Source organism: Gymnogyps californianus, chromosome 13 (genome assembly GCF_018139145.2).
Source record: "Gymnogyps californianus isolate 813 chromosome 13, ASM1813914v2, whole genome shotgun sequence".
NCBI lineage: Eukaryota > Metazoa > Chordata > Aves > Accipitriformes > Cathartidae > Gymnogyps > Gymnogyps californianus.
Genome location: NC_059483.1, coordinates 586,951 through 613,526, shown reverse-complemented (window position 1 = coordinate 613,526; position 26,576 = coordinate 586,951). Strand labels below are relative to the sequence as shown.

Sequence of the window (26,576 nt, the reverse complement as noted above, 5' to 3'; positions counted from 1 at the left end):
TGTCTAGTGAGGTCCTAGAACTACCACTGAAATTAAAAATATCCTGCAGAAGTAAAACCTGGGCTGCAAGAAGGCTGTAAGTGAGCGTAACACCTGTTTTCAGATGGTAAGGCATTTGTTGCATTTTGGTTAAAAAAGAGGAGGGAAGAGAAGAAAAAATGGCAGCTAATAACTTCTAGGTTGACCAAACCTAATTCCACGATGGGAAGAAAATGTTCAGATCTGTTTGAGTTTCTAGCATTACACCTTGTGGAAAATGCCTACAAGGCAACTGTTAGCCATAAATGCTGCACTCTGTGTCGTTGTACAAATGTGAAGAGATACAGAACGAATTTAAAAACAAACACACCCCACCCCACCCCCCAAAAAACCCACAAAAAAAACAACAACAAAATAAAACCAAAACCAAACCCAACCCCACCCACCCAACATGGTGGTCTCCACGCTCTATGATGAGATCAGTCCTCATTTTGCATTACACTTTTACCACTGTTTAAGTACAGGTAGGCTGTATTTGGTATCAATCTATACATTATGCAGGAAGAGGAACATAATGTTCATATAAATACTACACATTTTGCCAATTCTCACCTACATGTACCGATTAACTAAAATTATTTTCTTCTTGTGTTCAGGCAGTAGGATGCCAAGATGGAACAATATCCTTTTATCAGTTGATTTTCAGCACTGTTCATGGCCTTTATAAAGATCGCTATGCTTACAGAGACAGCATGACTGATGTTATTGTCCAGCACCTCATCACTGAACAAAAAGGTAACTTCACGCTTGCAGTCAAGCCAAAGCTTCACTCTCATGCTGTTTTGTTTTGATTTTTTAATTAATACCCATCAGAACACTTGGAATATATGCTGCATGTACCAGACAGATTGTTGTCACTTTGACAGTAAAACTGAGGAATACTGTTTGCAGGATGAGAGCGCAAACTTGGATTCTGGAGGATCAGTGCTGACAAGCTTAAGGAAAGGTGTGGGGATTTGAAAGGACATTGGGAGGGGCAGAAGATTTTAAGATAAGGTTTTAATCTCTGCGAATGAGATAAAAATACTATACATCATATTTAGCTTTTTTTTTTTTCTTTCTTACTTGTAGCCTCAAGGGTTTGTGCTAATTTTGTTTCTTCGTATCCACTGGCTTTTTATGGCAAGGAATCAAAGTATTGCTCCAGAATGTGCTGTTGACAAATAATAGAGGGTGATAAATTGTGACAGGGATAGTAGATTACACCGATGCAGAACAACAAACATATCTGAGCAGGAATCTGCTTTTAATTTTAGAGGTGCTTTCGAAAGATTCAATTTTAATGTATTAGTAAGTTTTCTGATTTCTGTATCCGTTATTTTCGTGTCAGCCTATACTGTATTGGTTTTGTATTTTTTTCTCTCTAGTTAGAATAAAAGGCAGAGAGCTTGTAAAGAAAATTGCAATCTACAAAAACAGATTAGCAATCCAGATGCCAGAGAAAATCTTGATTTATGAGTTGTACTCGGATGATTCTTCAGATATGTATTATCGGGTGAAGGAAAAGATAGTAAAAAAATTTGAATGCAACTTGCTGGTTGTATGTTCCGATCACATTATTTTATGCCAGGTACGTGCCTTAAAATCTAGAGTAGTCTTGGGGTGCATTCAGACTTTAAGATAGCTGTCCAAATAGCTGGTAGGAAAAGATTGTACTGTATAATCTAGTACAGTTTTTCCCCAAGGTACCAATGTGTAGTGCTGTTGTAATGTGCAGCGCTGACATCCTTCTAAGCAATAGCTGTGGCATGCCACAGGTGGCTCTGTTTCAGTAAAACAGTCTTTGTAGTGAATTTGATAAATTAGCACAAAATCCAGGGGAACTTTTGGGTGGGGGTGAACTACTAGAAAAAAGTGGGGGTTTTTTGTTTCTGTTTGTTTGTTCATCACATTGGAAAACCTTAAAGAATTCACCCTGTTAAATTGACTATTTGACTTTATGATTTTTATATGTAAAAGTAGGCACACATGCTAATCTACGTATAAACATAGCACATCAAAGACACAGGGTTTTATCTTTACCTCCATGCAGTATTTTGTATGTTATTGTGTCTTTAGGAGAAAAGATTGCAGTGCCTCTCATTTAGTGGCATTAAAGAACGAGAATGGCTGATGGAATCTCTTATTCGTTATATTAAAGTAATTGGAGGACCTCCAGGAAGAGAAGGCCTCTTAGTTGGTCTAAAGAATGGTCAGGTAACACATAATGTCTGGTATGTGTCTTTTCACTACAAATAAAATCTGTTCTGTGCTCTTAGGGGGAGACCTTCGGAGCAGCATGCTCTTTTACAACCTAGAGTTTTATTTGACAGAGCCTCATCTTGTGATTAAAAACTAATTACTTCTATCTTTCACATTCTCTGGCTGTAAAATTCATACAAACATGTTTAACTTTGTCTGAAGTCCATAAGTTGTTGGGAACAACTGACAGAAATGGAGTTCTTGGTGAACTGAGAGAGGGTTTGTCTTTGGTGGGGGTTGAGGGGGGTGTGTGTACACTTCTCCTGATGACCACTTGTGAAGGTGTGGATGTGCTAGAGTGAAATTGCTGTCTATTTCACAAGCCAGTTAGCAGCTGAAAATTTCAAACTGGAGCCCAGAGGTATTGATATAGAGAACAGGAATAGAGAGGAAGTTGAGATCCTTTGTGCCCTCTGTATCTATGCTATATATTCCTGTAGTATTATATTAATGTAATTGTTTAACTAGTGGAGCATTAAAAAATCCAGGATGTATAGCATATGATTTATTTGTATAGGCTTGCAACCTAGAGTATATCGTGGAAACAAGTCTTTTCAAGATACCCCAAACTGAAAGCATTTCTTTAATTTTAATGCACAGCTTCTCTCTGAAAAAAAAATTCCAATTGCATGCTTTAAACAGCATTAAAGTTTGTACCTGCTACGCTATTTCTAGTTTTAGGAACAAAAATGGATGGACTGACTTTGGTTTCAAATATGTCTAGATTCTGAAGATATTTGTCGATAATGTCTTCGCAATCGTCCTGTTGAAGCAATCCACAGCTGTGCGCTGTCTGGATATGAGTGCATCCCGAAACAAGCTGGCAGTGGTTGATGAAAACGATACCTGCCTAGTATATGATATTCATACCAAAGAGTTGTTGTTTCAGGTAAAATTCAGAGGGTTTGTTGTTGGTTTTTTTTTTTAAAGGGGGGGGGGGGGGCGGTGGAATGGGCAGGAAGTGATTTGGAGCACAGAACATACCAAAAGTGTTGCTGTGCAGAAATTCATATAATTGTCATTTAAGCCATTAATCACATTTTGTAGGACTTAACTGTGATCTATTTCTCTATCAAAACTACCCTTTTAGAGATGGTAGACAAGGAATTAGAAGACAGGAGATATATGTGAGCAACAGCTGAATAAAGAGCACTTAAACATGTGACCTTTTCAGTTTAATTTAGAGCTCTGTCCTGGTTCCCTTTGAAGCATTACAGTTAATGAGCATTTTGGCTTTATCATTAGTACGAACAGAATTAAAGCCTAAACTACTTTGTTCATCGTGTATTCCCAGACTATAAAATGAATAATGATAATTCTCTTTTCATTGGCAGTTTAGCAGTCACTCTAAGGGTTCACACATTAATGCTCATGAAATGTTTTCAGAGAACACTGGATAGAAAGTATGAAGTGCTACAAAGATAGGGTCTGTAACTTTATTTTTGTGACGGGCAGAAAAATGAACAATTAAATGTACTAGCTAACTAACAGTGTATTATTGTGGAATTTTATATTATGTTCTACAGTTTTTGATAGTATAGATCATTAATAAATACAAAACAAAGGAAAGACAATTACAGCTGTTTATTAAAATGTAAAATGTGTCCCTGTAAATCTGTTTAGGAATATACTAGGCTTTAGAATATTACAAACGTAAATAATAATTGTGTGTGTACACATCCGGGCTGTAATAGGTCAAATGTTCTAGCTGAAGGATGCATGTTTCTTAGGAAAGAAGATGTGATTGCATCTGTTGTAATCATCAGTTATTTTGCTCATTAGGAACCCAATGCTAATAGTGTGGCTTGGAATACACAGTGTGAGGATATGCTTTGCTTTTCTGGAGGGGGTTACCTCAATATCAAAGCTAGTAACTTCCCTGTCCATCAGCAAAAACTTCAAGGCTTTGTTGTGGGTTACAACGGCTCCAAGATCTTCTGTCTTCATGTTTTCTCGATGTCAGCTGTTGAAGTTCCGCAGGTAATCCTTTAATCTCATTAAGTGTTGCTTTACATTTCATAAACATCAATATTTAAGAAGTGAAGCAGCTTTTCTGAGATCTACTCGTATTCCATTACCAAAATGATTGCAGTTCAGTTTCTTCATCGTTATTTAAGTTATATTGCATGATCTATTTTATTTTTCTTTATTTGGCATTAATTAAGCTAACTTCATTTTTGCTGTTGTTGATTGTTGTTTCTAATTATCCCTTTCTACTTGCAAATGCACATAATCTAAAAGCAAAGATGCAGATATGGTGCGGGTGTTACCTCTTCCTGTATTTTTACTGTAGTCTCTCTGTGTACATTTTCTCAAGTTGTAATTTCATTTTTCTTACGAGTACATCAAATACTGTCTTATTGTTGCTTCATCTAGATGTGTTTAGGCAATATTTAAGCTGTATATTTTAGTCTGAATGTATAGTACATGTGTAATCTTTATATTCTAAATTTAGAGATTGCCTTCCACAAAATGCCGGTTTCTGCGTTATGGGAAGCAATGGGAGAGTCTAAAACAGTCCAAGAAACAAAACAAAAAAAGGAAAAGGAAAGGAAAAAAGAGTCTGACTTATGCACCCAAGTGTGGGCAGGATTTGAAACTGAGTCAATGAAGAAGGCAGAAGTGCCGTGTGTTTTTATTAACTAACGGATACCTGTGTTACAGACCCCTGTCTGTTCCTCCGAGGCATTATGCAGATCCTTAATTAGGCTCTGGGTTGTCCAGTGTGGTTGACAGCCATGCGATCAACCAGCCTAGTACACTCTTTGTCTGGCTTTGGCATGCTGTAGGCACCAGTATGCCACAAAATTATTGTGAAGTATCACAGAGGCAGCTTTTTCAAAGCTACTCTTTTGGAGGGAGGGAGTATCAAAAAGTATACAATTTTCAGATAAATTGATAAAAATAACATAGAAATCAATCTGCATACTGTCGTTGGTTGCAAACCCAGAGTTAAAGGTAATCCAGCTGCAGTGCTCCCTGTTCGTTCAAAGGGTTCGAGCTGTAGCTGCAGATCCTGAGCCTTAGTCTGTCTGTGTCAGCCTGCAGCTGACAGTTTCTCTCTTTAATTCCGTTCTAGGGCTGGTTCTTGAGGTCAGTGTCTTTTGGGCTTAATAGTCGCAGTCTTGGTAAAACAGCTTTGTCATCAGGGTTGGCACAGAAGAGTTACTTCCTCATGATACCTCTTCCTGTTGTGTCTGAGTATTTCCAGGGATGCTTTACACTGGGCTGTTGTGCCACTTTTCATGCTTTTAGCCTTTGAGAACAAACTACCCCCCTCCTTTGCTCTGCTTCCATAGTATTTAAAAAAAAAAAAGCTCATTGTACATAATATTTAGCATGTGCAATGCTCAGAAGAATTCATATTCTTAACTACTTCCTAATATGCTAGGAACTGAAGATTTCAAGATGGATGAGTTTGGAATATAATTAACCCAGCTTGTCAAGATACAATAATAATCACCCCAGAATGTTGTTCTGTCTATTATACAAAAAACATACATTTATTCTCTGTGGAGCTTGTAATGGTTGTGATTAGAATTTTTCCCCCCCCGCCAATGTATGTAGAGAATTTCCCTAATATATCTCAGTATTATGCTTTCTAATACATGTTTTTTAATGGAAATCCTCAGTCTGCACCCATGTATCAATATCTGGAACGAAAAATGTTTAAAGAAGCCTATCAAATTGCGTGTTTAGGAGTAACTGATACTGACTGGAAAGAACTGGCCATGGAAGCCTTAGAAGGGCTGGAGTTTGAAACTGCTAAAAAGGTAAATCAGTTATTTACTTATTTAGTAGAAAGCTTGTTTTATATTTTTTTAATATATATATTGTGTGTCTGTGTATAATGTATGTTTTATGGCTGGAATGCAAAGTGGTGTTCCTGGGTTACTATCTTGCTTGTCTTTAGTGTATGTATGTTATTCCACATACAAAGAAAATGTTGGTTTGTTATATACTCAGGATCTTGAGATGAGGTTTTAAACTGAAATCTAATTTAGCTCTCTAGATAGATGCCATGTTCTAAATCAAAGTGTTAAATGCAAAGAAAATGGTTTCTTTCATCCGCTGGAAAATGCGTTAGTGGATTTGAGGGAAATAGAACTGGAAAGTTGCTCAGTGGTGCTGGTGACCACCGGGTGGCAGCAAAGAATGCCTTAGCTGGCTTCCCCCCCTCCCCACTGCGATGAACTTACTCTTTTTCCCCCTAAGTATTTAATATAGCCTCAGTTCCAATGAGGAGGTTTCATATTCTTTGTTATCTACACATTAATGTAGTGCCTTCTTTGAAGGCAGTGGTGATGGGATGTCATCGTTTTAGTCATTTTCTATCTGGAATGCCTTGGGTTTGGGAGTGGTCTATAAATGGGCATATACAGAAGAACAGAGTTTCCTTGGGCATAAAATACTTCCCTATTGTCTTTCACCACGTTTTCTCAAATAAGAGAGGGCGAACTGAGTTCAATGTCATGAATATTGTATGAAAGACAAAACATTCTAAAAATATGCAGGGAATGGCCTGTAATGACAAGCATCTTTTAATAACAGATTTTTTTTTTAAAGAAATTAAATGCTTTATTTTTCCCTTTTTCTTAAGTGGAGGCATCAGAACAATTCCAGTTTCATGGACAGCTTTATGCAAATAGAAGAAGTTTTCAGTGCCTCCTTGGAATTTTAAAGTAGTGCCCTCTTAGGATTAGAGCGGATTAATTTGAACAAAAGCAGCTTCTTGACATTAAAGGCTCTCATAGTTCCTAGTCCAATCTGGTGTAAGCAGAATATTCTATGCCCTCTTAAGCATTAGTTTGGTTAGAAGTCTTGAACGTGCGGTCTAAAGAGTTAAATTTCTATTTTTTGGTGCATATCAAGAATAAGTGGTAAGCTGCTGTAACTCGCACGTGACTTTGCCACTTGAGACTTTGGGTTGCACATTTATCTCCATTTGCAAAAGATATTACACTGTCTTGCAGTACTTTTATCTTATCGTTTTCTTACTTCCTTTCCTCTCTCTGCGCTACTTCCATACTGGATTTTCAGGATGGTATAAAAACTATAAGCATATGCAGTATGCGTTGGCAATATGATCAATTATATGTTCTACCTTGTAATAGTTGCCTTCAATTTCCTTGTCTGTATCATGCCTCACATCAAAGTGGAAAAGCTATAAAATAGCCAGAATAAAAGTATGTAATATTTTAAATGGCATTTTGTATTTCTTGGGGGACTGACATACATACACCTACTAGTCCCTGCCTTTGCTGTTTATTTTCAGTGATAAGCTGTTTGGATTGTACCCTTGTCTTATTTACTGTAATGCCTCAGGGGCTGCAGTTGTAGTCAGAGCCCGTCAGGTTAGGGACTACACAAACCCCGGCATATTTCTGTCTGTCCTGTTTGCATGAAGACAGCTTGATTTATGCATAACAATATTTTGATTTTTTTCTGGCTTTTCAAGTTAATTCCTTTTATTCTTTTCAATAGGCATTTACCAGGGTACGAGACCTTCGATATTTAGAATTGATCAGCAGCATAGAGGTAAGAGAGCGTTAAAGATAGTGTATTTTCTTACACTTAGTACTATGCCAAAATCAGTACTTTCTATTTTGGAGGCACTTTTGTTCAGATAGTGCTTCTGACTGTTGGAGATATGTTTAGAGTGAAAAATCCTGATGAGCAGAAGTGACTCAAATTCTAGTCATATGACTGAAACTTCATGGAAAAAAAATAAAGCTGTGGGACAACGAGAACTTCTGAAACTGTCTTCAGGAAAACTGGAAAAACGTTTAGTATTCAATTAATAATTGGTAGAATACTACTGTGCTAACAGAGCTTAGTACAGAATACTTCACAAACATGAGTTAATTAAGCCTTTCCTTACCCCCTGGAGGTAGGTAATTACTATTATCTCCTCTTTGCAGAGCCAGAAACAGGCCAAGAGAAATAAAATGACAAACTCAAGGTCTCATGACAAGTCTGTGACAACTGGAAATGGAATTTGGGATTCCTTACTTCCATACTGTGCTCTAACCACTAGTTCTTGTTCTTTTCACACTTCTTGATAGAATTTCACAAGACAATAACTGTCTGTCATGAGCACATTAAAAGACATGGTATCACCCTTGTCCTTCTACAAAGACTGCATGATAATGCTTAATCTAAAGATCTGTGTTGAGGTGGCATAAAGGGAATTCCTCTTTCTCATGCCAATTAGATTTACACCTTCTCTGAAAGAATACATTCCTTGTCTTCCATTTCTGCAGAGCTGTCCTGGTTCTGTCAAAATGCCAGATGGTTGCAGTTAACTTTTCTTGGTGTCTAACATGGGACAAAGTTCTGTGTTAGGAGCCCCTCTTTTTTTTTTTTTTTTTTTTTTTTTTTTAGAGGGTAGCTAGGTAGATGAGAGCATTCTCTCACCACTACTAACATTCTTTTCCACATGTGCTTCTCCAGATCTGTGGCTATTGAGGACATTCTGGAATTGTCATGTTATATTCTGTTTGATGAGAAAGATTCCCTTTGTAAATAGGTATAAACTTACTTTCAGACTTCTTGAAAATGCTCCTTCTGAAGTGAGAGTTCTACATCATTGCTTACTCTTGCTTGTGGTGTATCGGATTCCTTTTAAGGCTTGTAAGGGTGTAACTAAGCACATATGTTCCATTAATATGATGGTTTTCTCTCAGTAATGACACTTTTTTTTTCTAATTGATGACAGCAGGAAACATAACTGCCAGATCTCTATATCTGGCAAGATTCTGTGAAGTCTTTAAAAATATGGTGTAACAATTTGTCTGATTATTCTTTTAAGCAAATTTTTAAACAGAACTTTCAACACCAGTCCAGTATGAGCCTTGTCAATAATTGTGACCAGAAGGAGTGATGGCTGAGTCTCCTTTGCCAGTAGAGAATTTAATTTGTACACTCGTGGAATGCTTTTCCCCCTTTCGTGCAGTTTTTTTTAAATTCAGTTCACATCTATATATTTCCATATGAGGTGGGCTAATAGCAGTAATAATTTTATCCAAAGCAGGGTAGTAATATGTTTCCGAGACATAGGACAAATATAAACATACACATTAAAACACGCAGATGCACACATATGCACGTGTGTGTGCATATATATGGCATTGGTGCCTTGAAGTCAGTGTACCTCTATGGGTCTGATTCACGTAAAGGGTTTCTCTGTGGCACTGCACGCACTTTGCCTCTGTGGTCCCTTCCCACACAATCAGTGTGAGCAGTTCCAGTGAGCAGGGGAGTGTGTGCCCGTGCTCTGGAAGCGCCTGCTCCCTACCTGAAATCAGGATGTGGGGACAGTGGTGGTGACACTGTTTTTTTGGGTTTTTTTTTTTTATTCAGAGGCAGGTTAACATACTTCTTGAATCTGCTTATTGCTAGCAATTATTTTCATGTTTGTCATCCCACCCGCACATATTGTTAATTTAGCCAAATTATATGCTATTGAGTTTCTACAGGAGCAAATAAGGAACCCATCAGATGCCGTTTTTAAAATAGCATGGCATAATGATAGCATGTGTTCATTTTCCTGTGTGAAATCAAGAGAAGTGATTTTTCATCACTTTGGTTTGTATAGTGACATTTAATTTTGCTCTTCCTAATTTTAATTAAGAAGGGATTTAATCCTTTAATTATAAATTCACCAGAAATGTAGGAGAGGCATAATTATGATGCCCTGTTAGAGGTTTTTATTAACAGTTAAAATCTAAGCCTGAAAAATCTAATTCTTCAATGGCTATTTCTCACTTAGATCCTGATCATCTACAGTATTTTCTACATCTCTCTTGGCTTTTTTTCCAGGAGCGGAAGAAGCGTGGAGAGAACAACAATGAACTGTTCCTGGCAGATGTTTATGCCTACCAGGGAAAATTCCATGAAGCAGCGAAGTTGTACAAAAAGAGTGGACATGAAAACCTAGCTCTCGATATGTACTCTGATTTACGCATGTTTGACTATGCAAAGGTAATAGTTTGCAACTGAATATTTTGCAGAAATACTAACGTACCTGTAACTGTTTTCAAAGGATAATCCTACAAAAGGATTGGATGAAATGTGGGCTTTGAATTCCAACTTTATTTTCTCAGTTAATTGGTTGAAGTTCGTTTGGCTTATAAGGGGAAAAATGGCTATCTTCTGTGTCTAGATGTAATGGTAGCCTTTTTCTTCAGAGTCTCCTACTGAGGTAGCAGATTGTTTTTTATAGTCTCAAATGTGTCTGTGGAATTCATGGCTTTTCAGTGGATTTTTTTTGTTGGACACCACCGAAGGCAACTCTTTCATTGTGATTATATAGTATTATCCATAGTAATTTTCCTTTTTTTGAAAACCTAAAAATTTTGGTTTTATGACTGTTTCTTCCCTGTTATAGCGCTCGAGTCCCTTTTTATTATTTTGTCTTCCAAAGATAATAAGGTAGTACACATGCAAAGTGGAGGTGAATGCACCGTGCATTTAATTCACTTCCGTATTATAATAAAAATATTTTTCTTTCAGAGTTTGAACTTAAATAGGTATGTTACTTCTATGTTAATGTATTTTATAAAGTGTATCATATACTAACCTAGTACATTTTTGTTTACTAGAGAATTTTCTTCCAAAGATTCAATATGTCTTGGCTTTTTTTTTTTTAAATTCTGTTTCCATGTAGAAATAAATTGAACATGATTTTAAAAAGTGATGTTTTTATATGGTGATAAGAAAGCATTACTTGGCTTTTAAGTCTTCTATGGTGTTTTCTTATCAAAATCCCTGAGAATGCATGCACTGTTTAGTTTCATTCATCACTCATCAGAGCCTTATTCAGCCCAATACAGGACAAAGACTTTACCATGACATGCATATAAACTGTTTTAGCATAGATTCCACAAACTGTGCTACAGAGAGATCTTTTTCTTCTAAGAGCTTAATATAAATACTTCGGGGCTTTGCTGATGTAAGTCTGACTTCCACTATTTTTGGCTGATGAGTCTTTGTTAGCTTCAGTGTTTTGGCTCCTCTTGAACATAAATGTAATTCATAGATGAAAATTTTCCCATAAGTCTTCATAAGAATCTTTTAATTCTTGGCTGTAGTCATGTCTATATTTAACTAGCAGAGAGCAAAAGGTCTTGTGTCTCCTTGAGAGTAACTCCATGCAGAGGAAATTAAAGGTACTTCATAGCATATGAAGGAAGCTTCTTGTGCAGGGAGTGCACAATACCTGGAAGAATATGTAAGCCCCCCTTGTTTGCCAGTTATTTCTCTGGCAAAAAACACCAGAGGGGGGTGTGGGGTGTTTTTGTGTTGGATGTTGTTGTTGTTTTTTTGATGCTGGCGGAATTATGCAAAGGGACCCTTACAGAATCTGATTTCTTGTGCTTGTGCTTGACTTTGATTAGCTCTGGCTAGAGAGTCCACACTGGAGGCAGAGGTCAGGAAGCCCTTTGATATCTGGTCATAGGCTTGTTATCGCAGTACCAGATCGCAAATTACTGAGAACTCACAAAAACCTCTTTATACTGTAAGAAGCTGAGCTTTTGATTTTGGACTTATTTTGGTGACCTAAGCTGGAAAACAAGTTGTGTCAAAGATATTGTTCAACTTGATTCTTTCACTTCAGTTTTTCATATTCAAAGATTATCATGACATCTTTATAGTTATTCACTTGAATCAGGGCTGTGTTGCAGTAGATAATGCTAGAGCAAAATCCTACGTGGAGCTCATTTAAGAGCTGAGATAGAGATGGGGTATAGTTCTGTACCTGTCGACTGGCTGCATCAGGGAAACTGCTGAATTGTGGTAGAGGAACAGATCTGTTGTGTGGGTGCTTTGTGTGGGTGTTTTTCGCTTGTTTGTTGTTTTGTTTTGTTTTTTTAAACCTGAATCAGAATTTACTAGAAACACAAAGGATAAGGTCATTTTCCACTCTCTTCTCACCTTGCCGTTTCTCCTCTGTTCTAATTTGTCACTTGATAGAAGCTGTTTTAATGGACAGTATCCTGTTCTGTTAACAGACAAAATTGCCCTTAATCGATCTTCTGGTGTTGAAGTTTTTTGTTGGGGTGGTTTTTTGTTGTTTTTTTTTTTTTTTCTCCCTTCCCCTGGTGCATGATGTCAACAGATGTGAGCCATATGGTGCCAGGGCTTTGGTATTGGCAGAAGAAGCTGAACAAACTATTAGAAATATTTCCAAAATGGTCATCATCACAGCATCCAGACTTGGTGTTTGCATTCCTTGCAGCAGTCTAACCAGTACTTCAGAGTCACTCTCACTTTTGAGCAGCTGTCATTCCGTCCTTACAAAAGAACTTCTTTGATATATTGTAATATAAGTATCAAGTGTCTTTGCAGAAAACAAAATTTCAGCCTTTAATTGATTTGTGGCTGGGCATCCTGATGCTAACATATGATTAAGTGGGTACGCTATTGTTAACTAAGCATGGGGTGGGGCTGGGTCATGTTTGAGAGTCAGACCATACCTTCTTGGCTTGCAAAACAAAATCTGAAACTTGGAATTGATCTATTACAGTTTTTGAGATCAGTATTTTGTTTTGGAAAGGCATGTTCCTGAAAAGCATGCAGAAATCATAATTTGTATCCACTTAAACAGGATCAACAGAGAGCAAGCGTGCCAAGAAATCAAGTGGGGACATATTTATTACCTCTGAGCCATCTGTATCATCCTTCTCCTGGCCCTCCCAGAATCTCCCACTTTTTTTATTTTATTTTATTTTAATTGAAAACTATCTAAATGGGAGACTTGCCATTGTTTCCTACTGAACATTGGGCCTTGATGATTAGTTGCTGAAGGCTGGATCAGTTCATGTTGCTCTGCATGCAGTATTTCTTTTCTTAGGAGGCATAACGATATTCATTAAAAAAGGCTTTATGTATTTTATAATTTGCACTGTAACAATGTTTGTGACCAGAAGGTAATGCAAACTTTTGTGTTGCACTATTTCAGGATTTTCTGGGATCTGGAGACCCCAAAGACACAAAGATGCTAATAAAAAAACAAGCAGATTGGGCCAAGAATATCAATGAACCAAAAGCAGCAGTGGAGATGTACCTGTCTGCAGGCGAGCACATGAAGGCCATAGAAATCAGTGGGGACCATGGCTGGGTTGATATGTAGGTTTTAGTTCCATCTCAGAGATAATATATAATAAAAACTTGAATGAGTTGTTATGAATTCTGCATAACTTTAAAATAAGACAAAACTTGTTTGATATGTGCCTTTCAAATTGAGTATTTGAAGCACATCTACAATTAAAAATGTTTTAAAAGTTACATATGTTTAGAGGGTAGGGACATAAGTATGTTACAAAAACAAGTGCATTACAACAGTAAAGAGTATGAATGGGTTCATCTGTAGTATGAGACTGTCTTTTTAAAATATGCATGCCTTAAGCTTTTCAGAGTAATCACAGCAATGCTTGTGTGTGATAGCTTGTTTCTGTTGTTTTAAGCTGTTAAGGATAATCATTTAGTGGGTAAAGACGACAACTGGAGCACAGGATCCCTAGAAATTCCGGGGCTACTCCTGTCACTGGTAGAATTCTCCTTGGTTTGCAATAGGTGACACTTTGGGTCATTTGCTGAGTTGCTGTAAGATCTTGGACAGGTCACTCAGCCTTCCCTTGCCTCAGTTTTGCTGTGTGGCAAATAGGGTAATGTTTATTCAGGAGTCTTTTGTTTTGGTCAGGGTTGAGGAAGTGTGTCCCATGTCAGTCATGTAGGACCTACTCCCTCCCTCCATCTTCACGACTGTGCAAAGAGTCTGAGATATGGAATTGCATGTATGAGTAAAGACTGAAGGAATGAGTTTCGAGTTTGTAAAAGCAAAAAAAAAGAATTTGGATCGTTTACTAAAAACTGTTTAAACAGTGTTGCATGGTACAGCTATTATGATATTTATTAAATAATAACTGATTAAAGGTGAAGATATTGCAATAATTAAACAAAAGGCAAAACAACAAGGCAGAACCTGAAACATCTGGCTTCTTTTTACTGGGTCTAGGTTAATTGAAATTGCTCGAAAACTGGATAAAGCTGAGCGTGAGCCTTTGTCAAAATGTGCCTTCTATTTTAAGAAACTTGATAGCCCTGGCTATGCAGCAGAAACCTACATGAAGGTTGGTGACCTGAAAGCATTGGTCCATCTCCACGTGGAGACTCATCGCTGGGAAGAAGTAAGCGTGCCCTTTATTTCTGTGTTTAAAACCACTACTTCTTACTGTCTGTGGATGCAAGAAAGGGAGACAAATGTCTGGCTCTCCCACCACTGTAGTGAAGGGAGAGGCAGGGAGGGAGGCTTCTGTAGAATGTGATTCAGAGTATTTAAGTTAATTTTGTATGCTCAGTGTTTGTTTGGTGGTGGGTTTTTCTTTTTTTTTTTTTTCTTTTTTTTTTTTTTAAGTTTCCTGGCTGAATATTTCTTGGTCTCACTTCTGAGCACCTTTTTTGCCTGTTGAGTTATAGTTGCCCACTTCCTGTGGTAATCCATGGGATGCTTCTAGTCCATCAGAAAGAATAAATAGTAATTATATCATGGGAAATTCTGGTTTGAACTGTATTATTTATAATTTGGACACAACCGAGTGAGAATACCATGCGCACAATTTAGATCTGATGAATGTGTGCTGTGGTAGTGTGGACCCCGCTCTATAACTGGATTTATGCTTTTGATTAGGTAAAGTTCTGACTTCACTGGGTTTTTCCAGAAAAACATGGGTCTGCCAGTACCACCCACTTCACAGTAGGGGTCACCATTAATTTTATTCTTGTTTCTTCACATTAAGTTTTTGGTAGGTGTAGTTTTTTAAGGAAATGTTTTCAAAGTGCTGCTGGAATTGATAAACCCCTTCCCCCAATTATATGAGTGCTTTGGAAAATTGTAGACTTAGTCCTTTATTAGTTAGTGAGTTTAGAAAGTGAATCTAAACTGCATTTATAGTGTTACTTCAATTTTGTTAGAAGAGATATTCAGTAAAAATAAAAATATTTTTTGTCTCTGGCTATGAAATCTACTAAATTTCCTAGATAATCACTTTCAAGTTTCCCTGATTCAATAACCAGACTGTTACTATGCTTAGCTTTTTTTCTTCTGTTGTTGATTGCTTTTTATTTTAAAATACATTAGTTTCATACTGGAGAAAATACGGATTACGCTCTCTATTCTGTGTATGTATTTTTATTGTGAATTTACTTAGAGCTAAAGGATTGATCCCATGGAATATTCTAAACCCTTTAACTGTTTAAATCATGCAGTATTCTAAAAATGAATTTTTTTTATTTACCTCAGGCATTTGCTTTGAGTGAAAAGCATCCTGAATTCAGAGATGATGTCTATGTCCCTTATGCTCAGTGGCTAGCAGAGAATGATAGATTTGAAGAAGCCCAAAAAGGTAAGAATGTCACTGACAGATCACTGGTCACTCAAAATTTACTCCATACTTTTCCAATACAGAATATGCTGTCTCTGCCCTGGAGAGTTTCTTATCAGTGGGATTCAAAACCAAATAGAATCTGTGTTTTCATACTGGTCTTAAAGTAGCTGGAGGTCTCCTTATTTGATAAGAAAATGTGATGGATTTATCAAAAATGATGGCATCTAAATACAGGTCCAGATTTCCCATCTCGTCGTATATCTGAGTGTGGCATGTGGCAACAGTATTTGGCATATAAGCTGAATTGTCTTTATTAATATTTTTATCACAATAGCATTCAAAATATGGTGGCCACCTTACAAACCTGAGTGGAAAGCATAGTTTTTCCTTATATTTAGGTAATGTTGGGTTTGTACTATAAAATTTTCCTGTTTCTTTAAGAATTTTCATGTGTTTTGTTAGACTCATAAAATTATCTTTAAAGAGAACTGTCAACCTTCCATCATGTGGACAGGCTTCAAAATTTAATTCATAAACTGTTCCAGGGACAAGGAGATGTTGAAGCAAGCTCCATGTGGAGCCAGCACATTCTTAGTATAGTTACTTTTCTCAGGTGCCGCTCCATGTGACTGTTGCATCTGCTGTTTCCAGAGCCAGCTCAGATCTACATGTATAACTGCATTTGCTTATAAGGGCCAAGCTAGTGAACATGCCAGACGTGATCTGTCTCCACACAAAACTAGTTTGTGTGTCTCGGCACCAAACCTTTTTGCACCTGGTTTTAGGGCAGTTTGGTAGTTTGCGCATAGAACGCTGTGAATATGCGTACGTTGTTCCCAGTTTGTTCCACAAAGCTCTATGCTGCTGTGGCTCAGCAAATATAAATGCCCCAGAATTGGGTAAGCGAGAGATCATTGTGTAGCTATGTGAGAATTTGGTTATATCTGAGCTAGCTGAAGTCAGAAGGCAATTGTGCTGTGCGGTTGGGTTTTTTGGGGGTTGGTTCCCCCCGCCCCATCCCCATTACCCCATATGAAGACTCTCTTTGTCAAGTGCGTGTTTACCAAGTGAGAATTCGGGATCTTACTTTATACTGGCTTCTGAGCATCAAATAAAGAAATGCTGTTAATAAATGATAGAAGGATATAATAAATGCTGTACTCTTTCAAAATATTCAGTGTTACAAACCAGAGCACTAACTTCAAACATTAATTTATTGTAGTTTTGAATGAAGTTGTGATTTGCAGTGTTTAGAGATTGCCATTGTTTGTATAGAGATCTAATCATCATAGCATTTTTGCTCTTTTCTGTATTTAAAAAAAAGCAACCAGCGTTGTAAAAAATCAATGAGCTCAAGAGCCACTGAGACACTGCAAAAGCCACAAAATACCTAGAGATGCTTCTCATGTTCCATTAGTGTCACTGCTTTCAAGGAGAAAAATACCAGTGTATAATCCTTTTTATCCTGCCCTGGATAGACTATTTGATATTGGCTGAATAGAATGCTCTTAATTTAAAAACATTAATTTCAGTTAATTGATGTAATCGCACTGTAAAATCCTCTTTGTTTTGGCCTTCTGTGTAGCATTTCACAAGGCTGGCAGGCAGAGTGAAGCTGTAAGAGTGCTGGAGCAGCTAACGCACAATGCTGTGGTTGAAAGCCGATTTAACGATGCAGCCTATTATTATTGGATGCTTTCCATGCAGTGTTTAGATATAGCCCAAGGTAAGTAACTGAAAGGAAGCTTATATTTATTACCTTCTTTGCATGTAGACAAACAGTTACTGAATTGTGATAGCATTGCTGCAACTACTTCACTGTTGTGTGGCTTTGTTTTGGTTTTTTTAATGCTGTGCATAACTCTGGCTTGTGCTATTTTTGTAGTCCCCCTAGTTTTCCCATGTGCTTATTTAAAACAAATAAGCAAAACAGCAACATCAGCATGCGTAGGCCTCCTTTTGAAATCTGACTAGAATCAAAATCGTGTCTCCTGGGACCGTGTATCCTCATGTACCTTCCCACAACACACATTAACTAGAGAAGTGATTGGAGGTTTAACGTACTAGTAAATAAAATATGATCTTGGAGTGTAAGATACATCTAGTATTTGAACATAGGTTGGAGAGGTACTTTACAAATTATTTCTGCCAACAGAGATAAAACTGATTGTTTGTTACTATCATCTTGTCTTCTGAATGTATTTCACTGGGAGAGAGGTGGAGCCAGTAGTTAATAGGTGTAATTTAGTAATAATGAATACAAAAGATTGATAACACTGCCTTTTGCCTGGTGCTATAAGTACCTTTTTTTTTTAGTTCAGCTGATGCATGATAGTGCTGATCTGTTACCCCTCAGGTATTTTATAGAGATGCAAATTTTCCAAGTGGCTTACTAGTGTATTTAGTATTTATGAAACAAATGTTTCAAAACTAATTTTATTTGTAAACTCTGAAGTTATGGATGAGGTTTCCAGTGATGCAGACCTACTATTTTCTACCTTTAACTGAGCTATAGCCTCTAGCTATGTTAAAACCATTGCCTCAACTGTTTTGTGTTTTACCATGCTTGTTTTAGACCAGAAATTTGCTCAGAAAAATGGCAAGTCTGTATAATGTGTGGTTTGCACAGGTAGGTGGGACACACTTGAAGTGGTACATACCTCTGTTGGAAGTGCTGGAGCTGAAATCATAATATGCTGTTTTCTTCCAGCTGAGTCTCATAGACTCATCTTGGAGACTTATACTAACGCCTTTGCCTCCCGCAGAGAATGAACAACAGAAGACTGAAATGTTACAGAAGTTTCATCACTTCCAGCATTTGGCAGAAGTTTACCATGTCTATCACTCTATTCAAAGATACACTGTAAGATATTCACTTTAGAAGTTGTGTATTTATGCTTCCTGAGCATTTTTCTTTAGGGAGTCCAGAAATAACTAGGAATAATTAATGACTGTTCAGGCAATTAAATATTGAGTTTAGTGATACTGTATAGTAACTTTATTTCTTTAACTATCTTTTATTTTATTATACAGCTTCTGCTGTACTGTACAAGAACTTCTGTTGTCTTAGTTCCTAAAAACTTTAGTGCAGTTTTAGCAGATCTGTGCTTGTCTTGGTTTGAGTAGACAATACGACGATGACCAACTTCCCATCCCCAGCCCTTTTTTGCTAGTTGTATCAGTTTGGTTCCACAGTGACCTGAGCCTCTGGTCCTACACAGGCTACGGTCGGCTTTTCCTTTAATCATGGGAAAACAACATTGAACAGAAGAAGGCACCCTAGCTTAGGGATTCCCACAGTGTGGTACGTGTATCAGTAGTGATGTGTGTAAACTACTCCAAAATGATAAGCAGTCATGAGTGAGGAGCTCCTGCTACTTCCAGCAATTGTAGTAACGTTGCCACCACTGTTAGTGAAAGTATCTTTTGTAAAACATTGGAGAGCCCTTGATCTGTGCCCTTGCCCAAAAGAAGACTCTGTGCTAGGGAGGTCTTTGCTGGTCAGACTGCTTCAGACCTTACAGTGGTGGAGACTCTACACTATTGCTGGCCAGTCTGCCCTCATTTTTAAACAGTCTGTTAAAGATTCTGTTTTAGGTACATGGATCTCTCTCTCTCTTTTTCTGCATGTAGCAGGCATGAGCTTTGGTGATAAAGACATGCAAAATCCACTTGCTATATTCTGTCAGCACCTCTTCTTTTTGCAAGTGTATGAAAGAAACACAGTACTTGAGATACCTAGTGCTGTGATGCTTAGTGACATGAGTTGTTGGTTTTCCAGCTTAGAAATATGTGTCTGTATTTTTAATACTACAGGAGGAGCCTTTCAGTTTCCACTTGCCTGAAACCCTCTTCAATATTTCCAGGTTTCTGCTTCACAGCTTAACAAAGGAGACTCCTTTGGGGATCTCAAAAGTGTATCCTTCCAATACAGTACAAAATCCAGAGGTTATCTTGTGAGATACATGAAAGGAATAATTGATGTTGATCGACAATGCAGAGATCTCCTGTAGGGTATCTTCAGTTTCAGCTGTTGGTTATAGTTAATGGAAACTGACTTTTGTCCCTAAGGAAGTAATCAGCATCTTCAAACTGTTGTGTGTTTAACACTGCGCTACTTTTTTTTTTTAATAGTTTTGGAGAGCTGTACAAATCAACTAACATGTAATTCTCAAAACCACCCAGCCAGTCTGGTGTACCACCTTTGTCAGAGAAGCAAGTTCTAGGATACCAGTCACTGCAACAGGATGTTGGCTCTGAATCTTGACAGTGTTGTTGCAAGGAGACTGAACTGAGACAGGAGGGGGGGGAAAAAACCCAGGAGCTTTTGCTTCACATGAGGATGGTATAGCTGTGTAGTGTCTGTCAGGCTAACATTTGCACAGCTTTGTTAGTGCATATTGCATCTTTGGAGAGTACTTCATAAACGGTCTGTGTGAACCCTGTGAAAATGCACCTGTCTGTAAAAGATAAAAAGAAGGGTCACCGGATGCCACAGGGAGGCGTGATTTTCTTGTTTTCACTTCATTTATGGCTTTGGATGGGATGTTAGCTTTCCTTTTCATAACTTCCTCACTTACAAATGTATAATCTTTCATAAAGTCTTTCATAACGTGCGTTGTGATCAGTAGCTTTCTAAACAGCAGTTGCTGTTATACACTGATGAAAGGGAAAGACAACCATTGGTCAATGGCACAGAGCATATGCTTTATTTCCAATAAGATCATGTGTATTTAGTTGGTGTCAGTGGGTTGTTGGTGGTGTAAGATTTTTTTTTTTTTTTTTTTTGGTTGGGGGAAAATCCATTCACCCTAAAATTACTGAAATTTTGTAAATGGCATCAGAATATTTAACCAAAGCAATGTTCATGTAGGGTCAATTCCTTACCTTGCTAATAATTGCCCACAGCCGTTTTGATAGTCCTTTCACACTTGTTTTTAAATGGAGTTATGTAAATAGATTTCTCTTGTTAAAGCCTGTTTAAAGTACCAGTGTTGGATGTGCTTCATTGCACAACTTCTCTGATTAGGAGTATTGCAGTTTTTCCTAAATGCCATATGTATTTTTATTCCTTAATTAAATTGTAGCAATACATTATTTGCCCTGGCAAAACAGAGTAAAGCTCTTGGTGCATATAAACTGGCTCGTCATGCCTATGACAAGTTACAGGGACTGCAGATCCCAGCTAGGTTCCAGAAATCAATTGAGCTGGGCAGCCTGACAATCCGATCCAAGCCATTCCATGACAGTGAAGTAAGTTGCAATGTGTTTCATGTTAATCATTAATATGTGGCTTAATCCAAGAATCTGAGTTGCTGTATGCACAAAAAAATCTGAAATATATTATGCATAGCTCTGTGATATAATTATATTTCTGCTGGAAACACGGTCCTTTTATTGTTATTCTTCAGGTCAGACTTCCTTTTGCTCCTGAGAACAAATTAAAATCAGTCCTTTCTTTATGGGCAGCTTCCATCCTCCCTCTCCTGTCTTGCATCTACCTTCCTCTCTGCCTATTAATTCTTTCAAGCCTTTTTCTCTCTGATCCACATGCAATTACTCCACAGTCTTTGTCTCGCTGTCCAGCTGGAGGTCACTTTCATTTGTCCCACTCCTAGCACTCCTTCCCTCCTCCCCCTATCCCTTGAATGACCTTCCTTCCTTAAGTCTTATTTTAACACCTTTTCTTCTTTAACTGAAGTCTGACTTTCTGCAGTGTTCTATAAAGCCATGTCTCATGGAGTACTCACTAAAAATAAATTGTATTGTGCAAGTGAACATGCACCTGGCCACCTGAAATAATAGAAACACAATCTTAAGAACTGCCTAAAATAACTGTGCTCTTGAAGAGAGATGAATTAATTGGAGAAATTCAATTTGACCAAACCTTAGAGCAAAAAACTTTGCTTCGGTAACCTTGTCTTTGACTTCTTTTGTCACTGTGTATTTGCAGAATTCTGCTTCAAAGGCAAGGTGAAAATTTAATTGTTAGAATGGTGAAGACAGCTATTTTTAATGTGAAAACTTGCTGGTTTATTAAAAAGGGAAAGCATTTTCAGATGTTAAAGATCTGATTTCACAGCAGTATTTCTCCAGATTAGCGCTGATATAATATCAGTGGTGTAAACCTAAGGAGCCCATATTTAATTGAAAACAAAGAGTTCAGGATGTGCTGATCTGTTTACGATTACTGTGCTCTGTATGTGTCTTTGCAGGAGCTTGTGCCCTTGTGTTACAGGTGCTCTACCAACAACCCTTTGCTAAATAACTTGGGGAACGTCTGCATTAACTGCAGACAGCCTTTCGTCTTCTCTGCTTCCTCCTATGGTGCGTTGGAATATCACATTTGGTTGTGCTTTTCAAGTAGATAAATGTTAACTGAACAGAGTAGGTTAGTACTTAATTTGTTCTCTCTGCAATGTTATTTGGACAAACAAATCTTTCCTTTTAATGTTGTTAGATTTGACTAAGTGGCTGCCTCTTGTCCCAGGGATTGTTGGATTTCATGGCAAGATCGCAGCAGCAGTAAAGCATTGCTTTATTATGAGACACTGAATGTATAAAGTGTTTCATTAACACGGATGCAATCCTTTGAGAAGTTGAAGGGGTTTTGGTTTGTTTTATTTTATTTAACTTGCTTCATGAGAACTTGTGGGCGGAACACCACCGTCATAGAAGCCAGAGGGTGTTCATTTCTCAAGGGGCACAGTATCTTCTAGGAGGCATTTTCTGAGTTCTTGCAGGTCAAATGCTCCTTGCTTTTCACACCCCTTTAGAAGTACTGCATCTGGTTGAGTTCTATTTGGAAGATGGCATCACGGATGAAGAAGCTGTAGCTCTCATTGATCTTGAAGCTCCAAGATTGAATAAAAGAGAGAATAAATGGCAAGAGATGATGAGTGACCGTATCCTTTTGATTAAAATTGGTTTCCAGTCCTTTTCTTAGGAGAAAAAAGCAACAATTTTGAATTTTTTTTTTTCTCCTTAGATTTCAATTTTTCTTTTTGTCATATGACTGATGTGAGTACAATTGCATCGTGTTTCCTTTTCAAGTTAGTATAACAATCAAAGTGGTGTTTTAACTAAACCTAATATTTTTGTCAAGCTTTTTTGTCAGGACAATTTGTTTCTAATCATGTGAAATAATTCTTTTTAACAATGGAATGCCATGCTTTACCTATTCTGTTTTAACTGCTTTCTGTAAAGAATGGGGAGAATCTGAAGTGTGTTATTCACTTCCAATAACAGCTTGCTTTAGAGGCTGCCTTCTCTTAGCCAAGGGAAACCAGCATGGACTTCCTTCATAACCATTCCTGTTGGAATCTGTTTTGTAATACTTTGGCATCCAGAGCTCCCGGTTGCTGTGGGGGCCATATAATATTAGGTGCAGGGTAATGCACAAGAAAACACAATCTCTGACTAAAACTGCTCAAAAAAGTACTTTAAATAGGTTGCTTCATTTGCTTTTTGTCATCTGTCAGAAGGGGGCAGAGAGGGAAACAAGGCAGAGCTGATGTCATACTTGGTTGTGGTCAGTTTTGCCGTTCTACAGCAGCTGCAATGATAAATTTCCCCAGTCACTGTGACTCACAGCAAGCCCTTCTCTAGTACTTTCTATAATAATCTAGGCACTGTAGCAGTTTGAGAATACTCTGGAGCAACGAGGTTACCAGTCCTGCTGGTATGCTTTCATATTTATTCTGTGAGTGCTAGCTACTGTGAGGACAGCTAATTTTATAGGAACTCTTTTTCTTCCTTAAGAAACACGCCTAGATGCACAGAGTTTGAGGCTTGATGACAATACAGATACTACTGAAGATGATGATCCCTTTACAGCAAAACTGAGCTTTGAGGTAAGAGCCTTACCTGTGTCTTCCAGGTGTTTCTTTCTTGCTACCAACAGAAATGAATAGAAAATTTTAACTTGCAATCCATGCCGCTCTTCTGGTGTGAATGTGTTACAAAGACTACCACAAGAGAGATACAAAGCAGGGGACTGGAAGAGAGGGATGGCGCTTGAGAGGGAAAGGGATTTACCAGTTAACTCCTCTCTGAAAAAAAACAAACAAAAAACCCAAAAACCACAAACCAACAAATATCTTGAAGTAAATGTTCCTGGAATTTGGTTTTATCATCATACAATGATACAATGGGGCTGTCCCCCAGGGTGTTTCTGTGTCTAGGCAGTATACCTATAAAACAGTCGTTACTGTGAGGTTTTAATAAAGACTGTGGGCGTGGGTGTTATTTACAAGGAATTGTGTTAAAATGAATAATGGAAGCTCACTGAAACCAAGTTAGAGATGTGGCTGGATGCTGCTGTTGCTGAAGGCATTGATAAGACTGACAGTGAGTTTGGTGGGACTACACTCAGGCCAATTCTATATTAGCTTTTTCTACTGAATTTTACTTTGCTTCTTACAACATCTTATTAATCCTCAAAGGGCTTTGCAGTTGGTAACAGTAATTCTTTCTAAACCTGCTCTCCTGCAGCAAGGAGGCTCAGAATTTGTTCCAGTGATTGTGAATCGTGCTGTTCTCCAGTCAATGAGCCGGAGGGACGTCCTGATTAAACGCTGGCCAAAGCCATTGCGGTGGCAGTACTACCGTTCCCTGCTACCGGATGCCTCCATTACCATGTGTCCATCATGTTTTCAGGTAGTGTTTTCATGGAGAGGTTTAAAAAAAAAAACACAACCCTACTGAGAACCCTATGGCTGAAACAATTCTAATCATTGAAACTTCACACTTTGAAATGTATTCAACAAAGTCCTGAATGATGTAGAGAGAGAAGGCAATGAAAACCAAAAACTAAGCTGTGTGATGCACAGAGGAACAGCTGCCTTCTGAAAACTTTGAGGTAGCTCAATTTGAGAAGTTGCACTGACAGCAAGTCAGAGCCTCTCGAGCAAACCTTGGCTGAACAACAAATGCTGATTTGTATTTATTTCTTTCTGCTCTGTCTTTCTGACTTTCAGCCTGGTCTAGCAGGGAAAATCAGTCAGTAACTAAGTTAGCTTGTGGTTCGGTCCCTCTCACTCTCCTCTCAGGAATGGCTTTTTGAAATACTGGAATTCAGTCACGTTTGCTTACACAGAAACTGTCTAACTTTTGTCCTTCCTTCTGCAAAAGTAATTAATTGGTTTGTGCCTCTTCAGCAATATTGGCAGTGGTCTGTGAAATGCTTGCTGCTCTATTCCAGGTTATAGCTCTCTCAAGCGATTGGAAGTAAGAGGACCAATTCTCTTGTAATGGTAGCTTCAGAATGTCTGTGCCGTAGAGAAGCCGTTGAGCTCAGTTTGCATTTTCTTTGAGCTAGTCACAGGCTAACTTGTCCCTAAATCTGTTCCTAATTAACAGATGTTTCACACAGAAGACTATGAGCTTCTCGTACTCCAGCATAATTGTTGTCCGTTCTGTCGACGGAGGATAGATGAGTCAAACCAATGAAGAAAAACAATCTTATACCTCAACTGACAGACTCCCCTGTTGGCTTGGTAAAACACTTCTTAGATTCATAGAGTTTTCCTAACAACTTAGTTAAGTCATCTTGTTCCGTTTTGTACATAAGAGTGGAAATGAGTTGAAGAAATGTAACTATTTTTCTTAAATGCAAATGTCTGTGCTTTGTGAATGTCCTCTACATTTCCCAGGCAAGCAGCTGAAGTGCCACAGATTTTTACAGGAATGTTTCTAGCGTCAAGTTCAACCTTGGAGTAAAACCAACGGTTACTTCAGCTTGTGTTAGGACTTGATTTGCTCCTTAATATGTACCCGTTACTGACAGATCTTCAAATAAACGGGACTATTTTTCACTACTCTTTGTCTCGGAATTTGCTATAATGCTGCAGCTTCTAAGCTTGAATTTTTTTTTTTCTTTCTATTCCATTTAGTCAAGAACAGCATTAGAGTTTAGAGCACTCTAAGTGTGACCTTAAGAGTTACACTGATCTTGGCATCGAGGACCATCTCTCACAGCCACACTGAGAGGAGGGAGGGCGAAGCTTTTAATCTGTGTAGAATTCACCATCGTTAAAATGCAAAATGCCAGGTTGTGCATGGAAGTATGCATTTCATGTTAACCGAGCTACCCAGCCATAAGTACCTCAACTGCCCACTGCCGCATATGTAATCCTAGTAACAGTAGTTACTAATGAAAGAAACACCACTGACCTGATGGGCTAAACTGAATATATTTGCACGCTTACAAATATGCCAGGGTGCCAGGCAGGAATACCAAAGCAGTTGAGGGCTCACAGTCAGCCAGTGGTTTCCCACAGCACTCTCCTCTGTACCTCCTCAAGATAGGAGAGTTCTTCATTGTCTGCTGAGAAAATGGTGTGTGATGTAACTTGCTGTGGTACTGAAATCACAGGATGGTTCCCACGACTCCTGTCATCCTGTCAATTCTTGTGGCGTTTGTGATCTGAGCGTACCTTTGTGGTGTGGGCGCTCACGCAGGTCCCTTGGCCGTCGTGCTGACCAGCGGAGTGATGTGCTAAAGGAGTCTTTCTGAGCAGTATTTCCCCAGCATTGTTTCAGTCCAGAGCTGTGGGCAAACAATGTGTAGAGGTGAGAGGAGATGGACCTGCCGCCTTCTGCTTCAGCCTCTTGCTGAGGCTGAGGGGATTTTAATGATGCAGCTGCTTGACCAAACATGGTGGGTCAGTCCCAGGCAGCAACTAAGCCCCCACACAGTAGTTTGCTCGCTCCCCCCCACCTCCCCGCAGGACTGGGGAGAAAATCAGAAGAGCAAAAGCAAAGAAGCTCACGGGTTGAGATAAAGACAGTGTAATAAGTGAAGCAAAGCTGTGCGTGCAAGCAAAGCAATAAGGAATTTATTCACTGCTTCCCAGTGGCAGGCAGATGTCCAGCCTGCTTCCTGGAGAGCAGGGCCTCAGCATGAGT

General features: G+C 38.3%; 1 protein-coding gene across 7 annotated transcripts in view; it reads left to right on the top strand.

The window, feature by feature from the left end:
- IFT122 (intraflagellar transport 122) overlaps positions 1–25,467 on the top strand; it is a 33,885-nt gene extending 8,418 nt beyond the window's left edge. For 3 of the 7 annotated variants that reach the window (XM_050904996.1, XM_050904993.1, XM_050904990.1), the window contains 20 exons: positions 640–774; positions 1,407–1,609; positions 2,098–2,235; positions 3,005–3,169; positions 4,063–4,260; positions 5,913–6,053; positions 7,765–7,818; positions 10,102–10,263; positions 13,244–13,410; positions 14,300–14,471; positions 15,584–15,686; positions 17,254–17,394; positions 18,434–18,531; positions 19,485–19,585; positions 20,756–20,921; positions 21,884–21,995; positions 22,445–22,573; positions 23,442–23,521; positions 24,162–24,326; positions 25,029–25,467. In XM_050904996.1, the coding sequence (XP_050760953.1) occupies positions 640–774; positions 1,407–1,609; positions 2,098–2,235; positions 3,005–3,169; positions 4,063–4,260; positions 5,913–6,053; positions 7,765–7,818; positions 10,102–10,263; positions 13,244–13,410; positions 14,300–14,471; positions 15,584–15,686; positions 17,254–17,394; positions 18,434–18,531; positions 19,485–19,585; positions 20,756–20,921; positions 21,884–21,995; positions 22,445–22,573; positions 23,442–23,521; positions 24,162–24,326; positions 25,029–25,118 (2,720 nt within the window). In that variant the 3' untranslated portion in view covers positions 25,119–25,467. Of the gene's footprint in view, positions 1–635; positions 775–1,406; positions 1,610–2,097; positions 2,236–3,004; positions 3,170–4,062; positions 4,261–5,912; positions 6,054–7,764; positions 7,819–10,101; positions 10,264–13,243; positions 13,411–14,299; positions 14,472–15,583; positions 15,687–17,253; positions 17,395–18,433; positions 18,532–19,484; positions 19,586–20,755; positions 20,922–21,883; positions 21,996–22,444; positions 22,574–23,441; positions 23,522–24,161; positions 24,327–25,028 lie in introns of all 7 variants that reach the window. The other 4 variants (XM_050904997.1, XM_050904995.1, XM_050904991.1 and 1 more) reach the window with 2 other exon arrangements.
- The last annotated feature ends 1,109 nt before the right edge of the window (positions 25,468–26,576 follow it).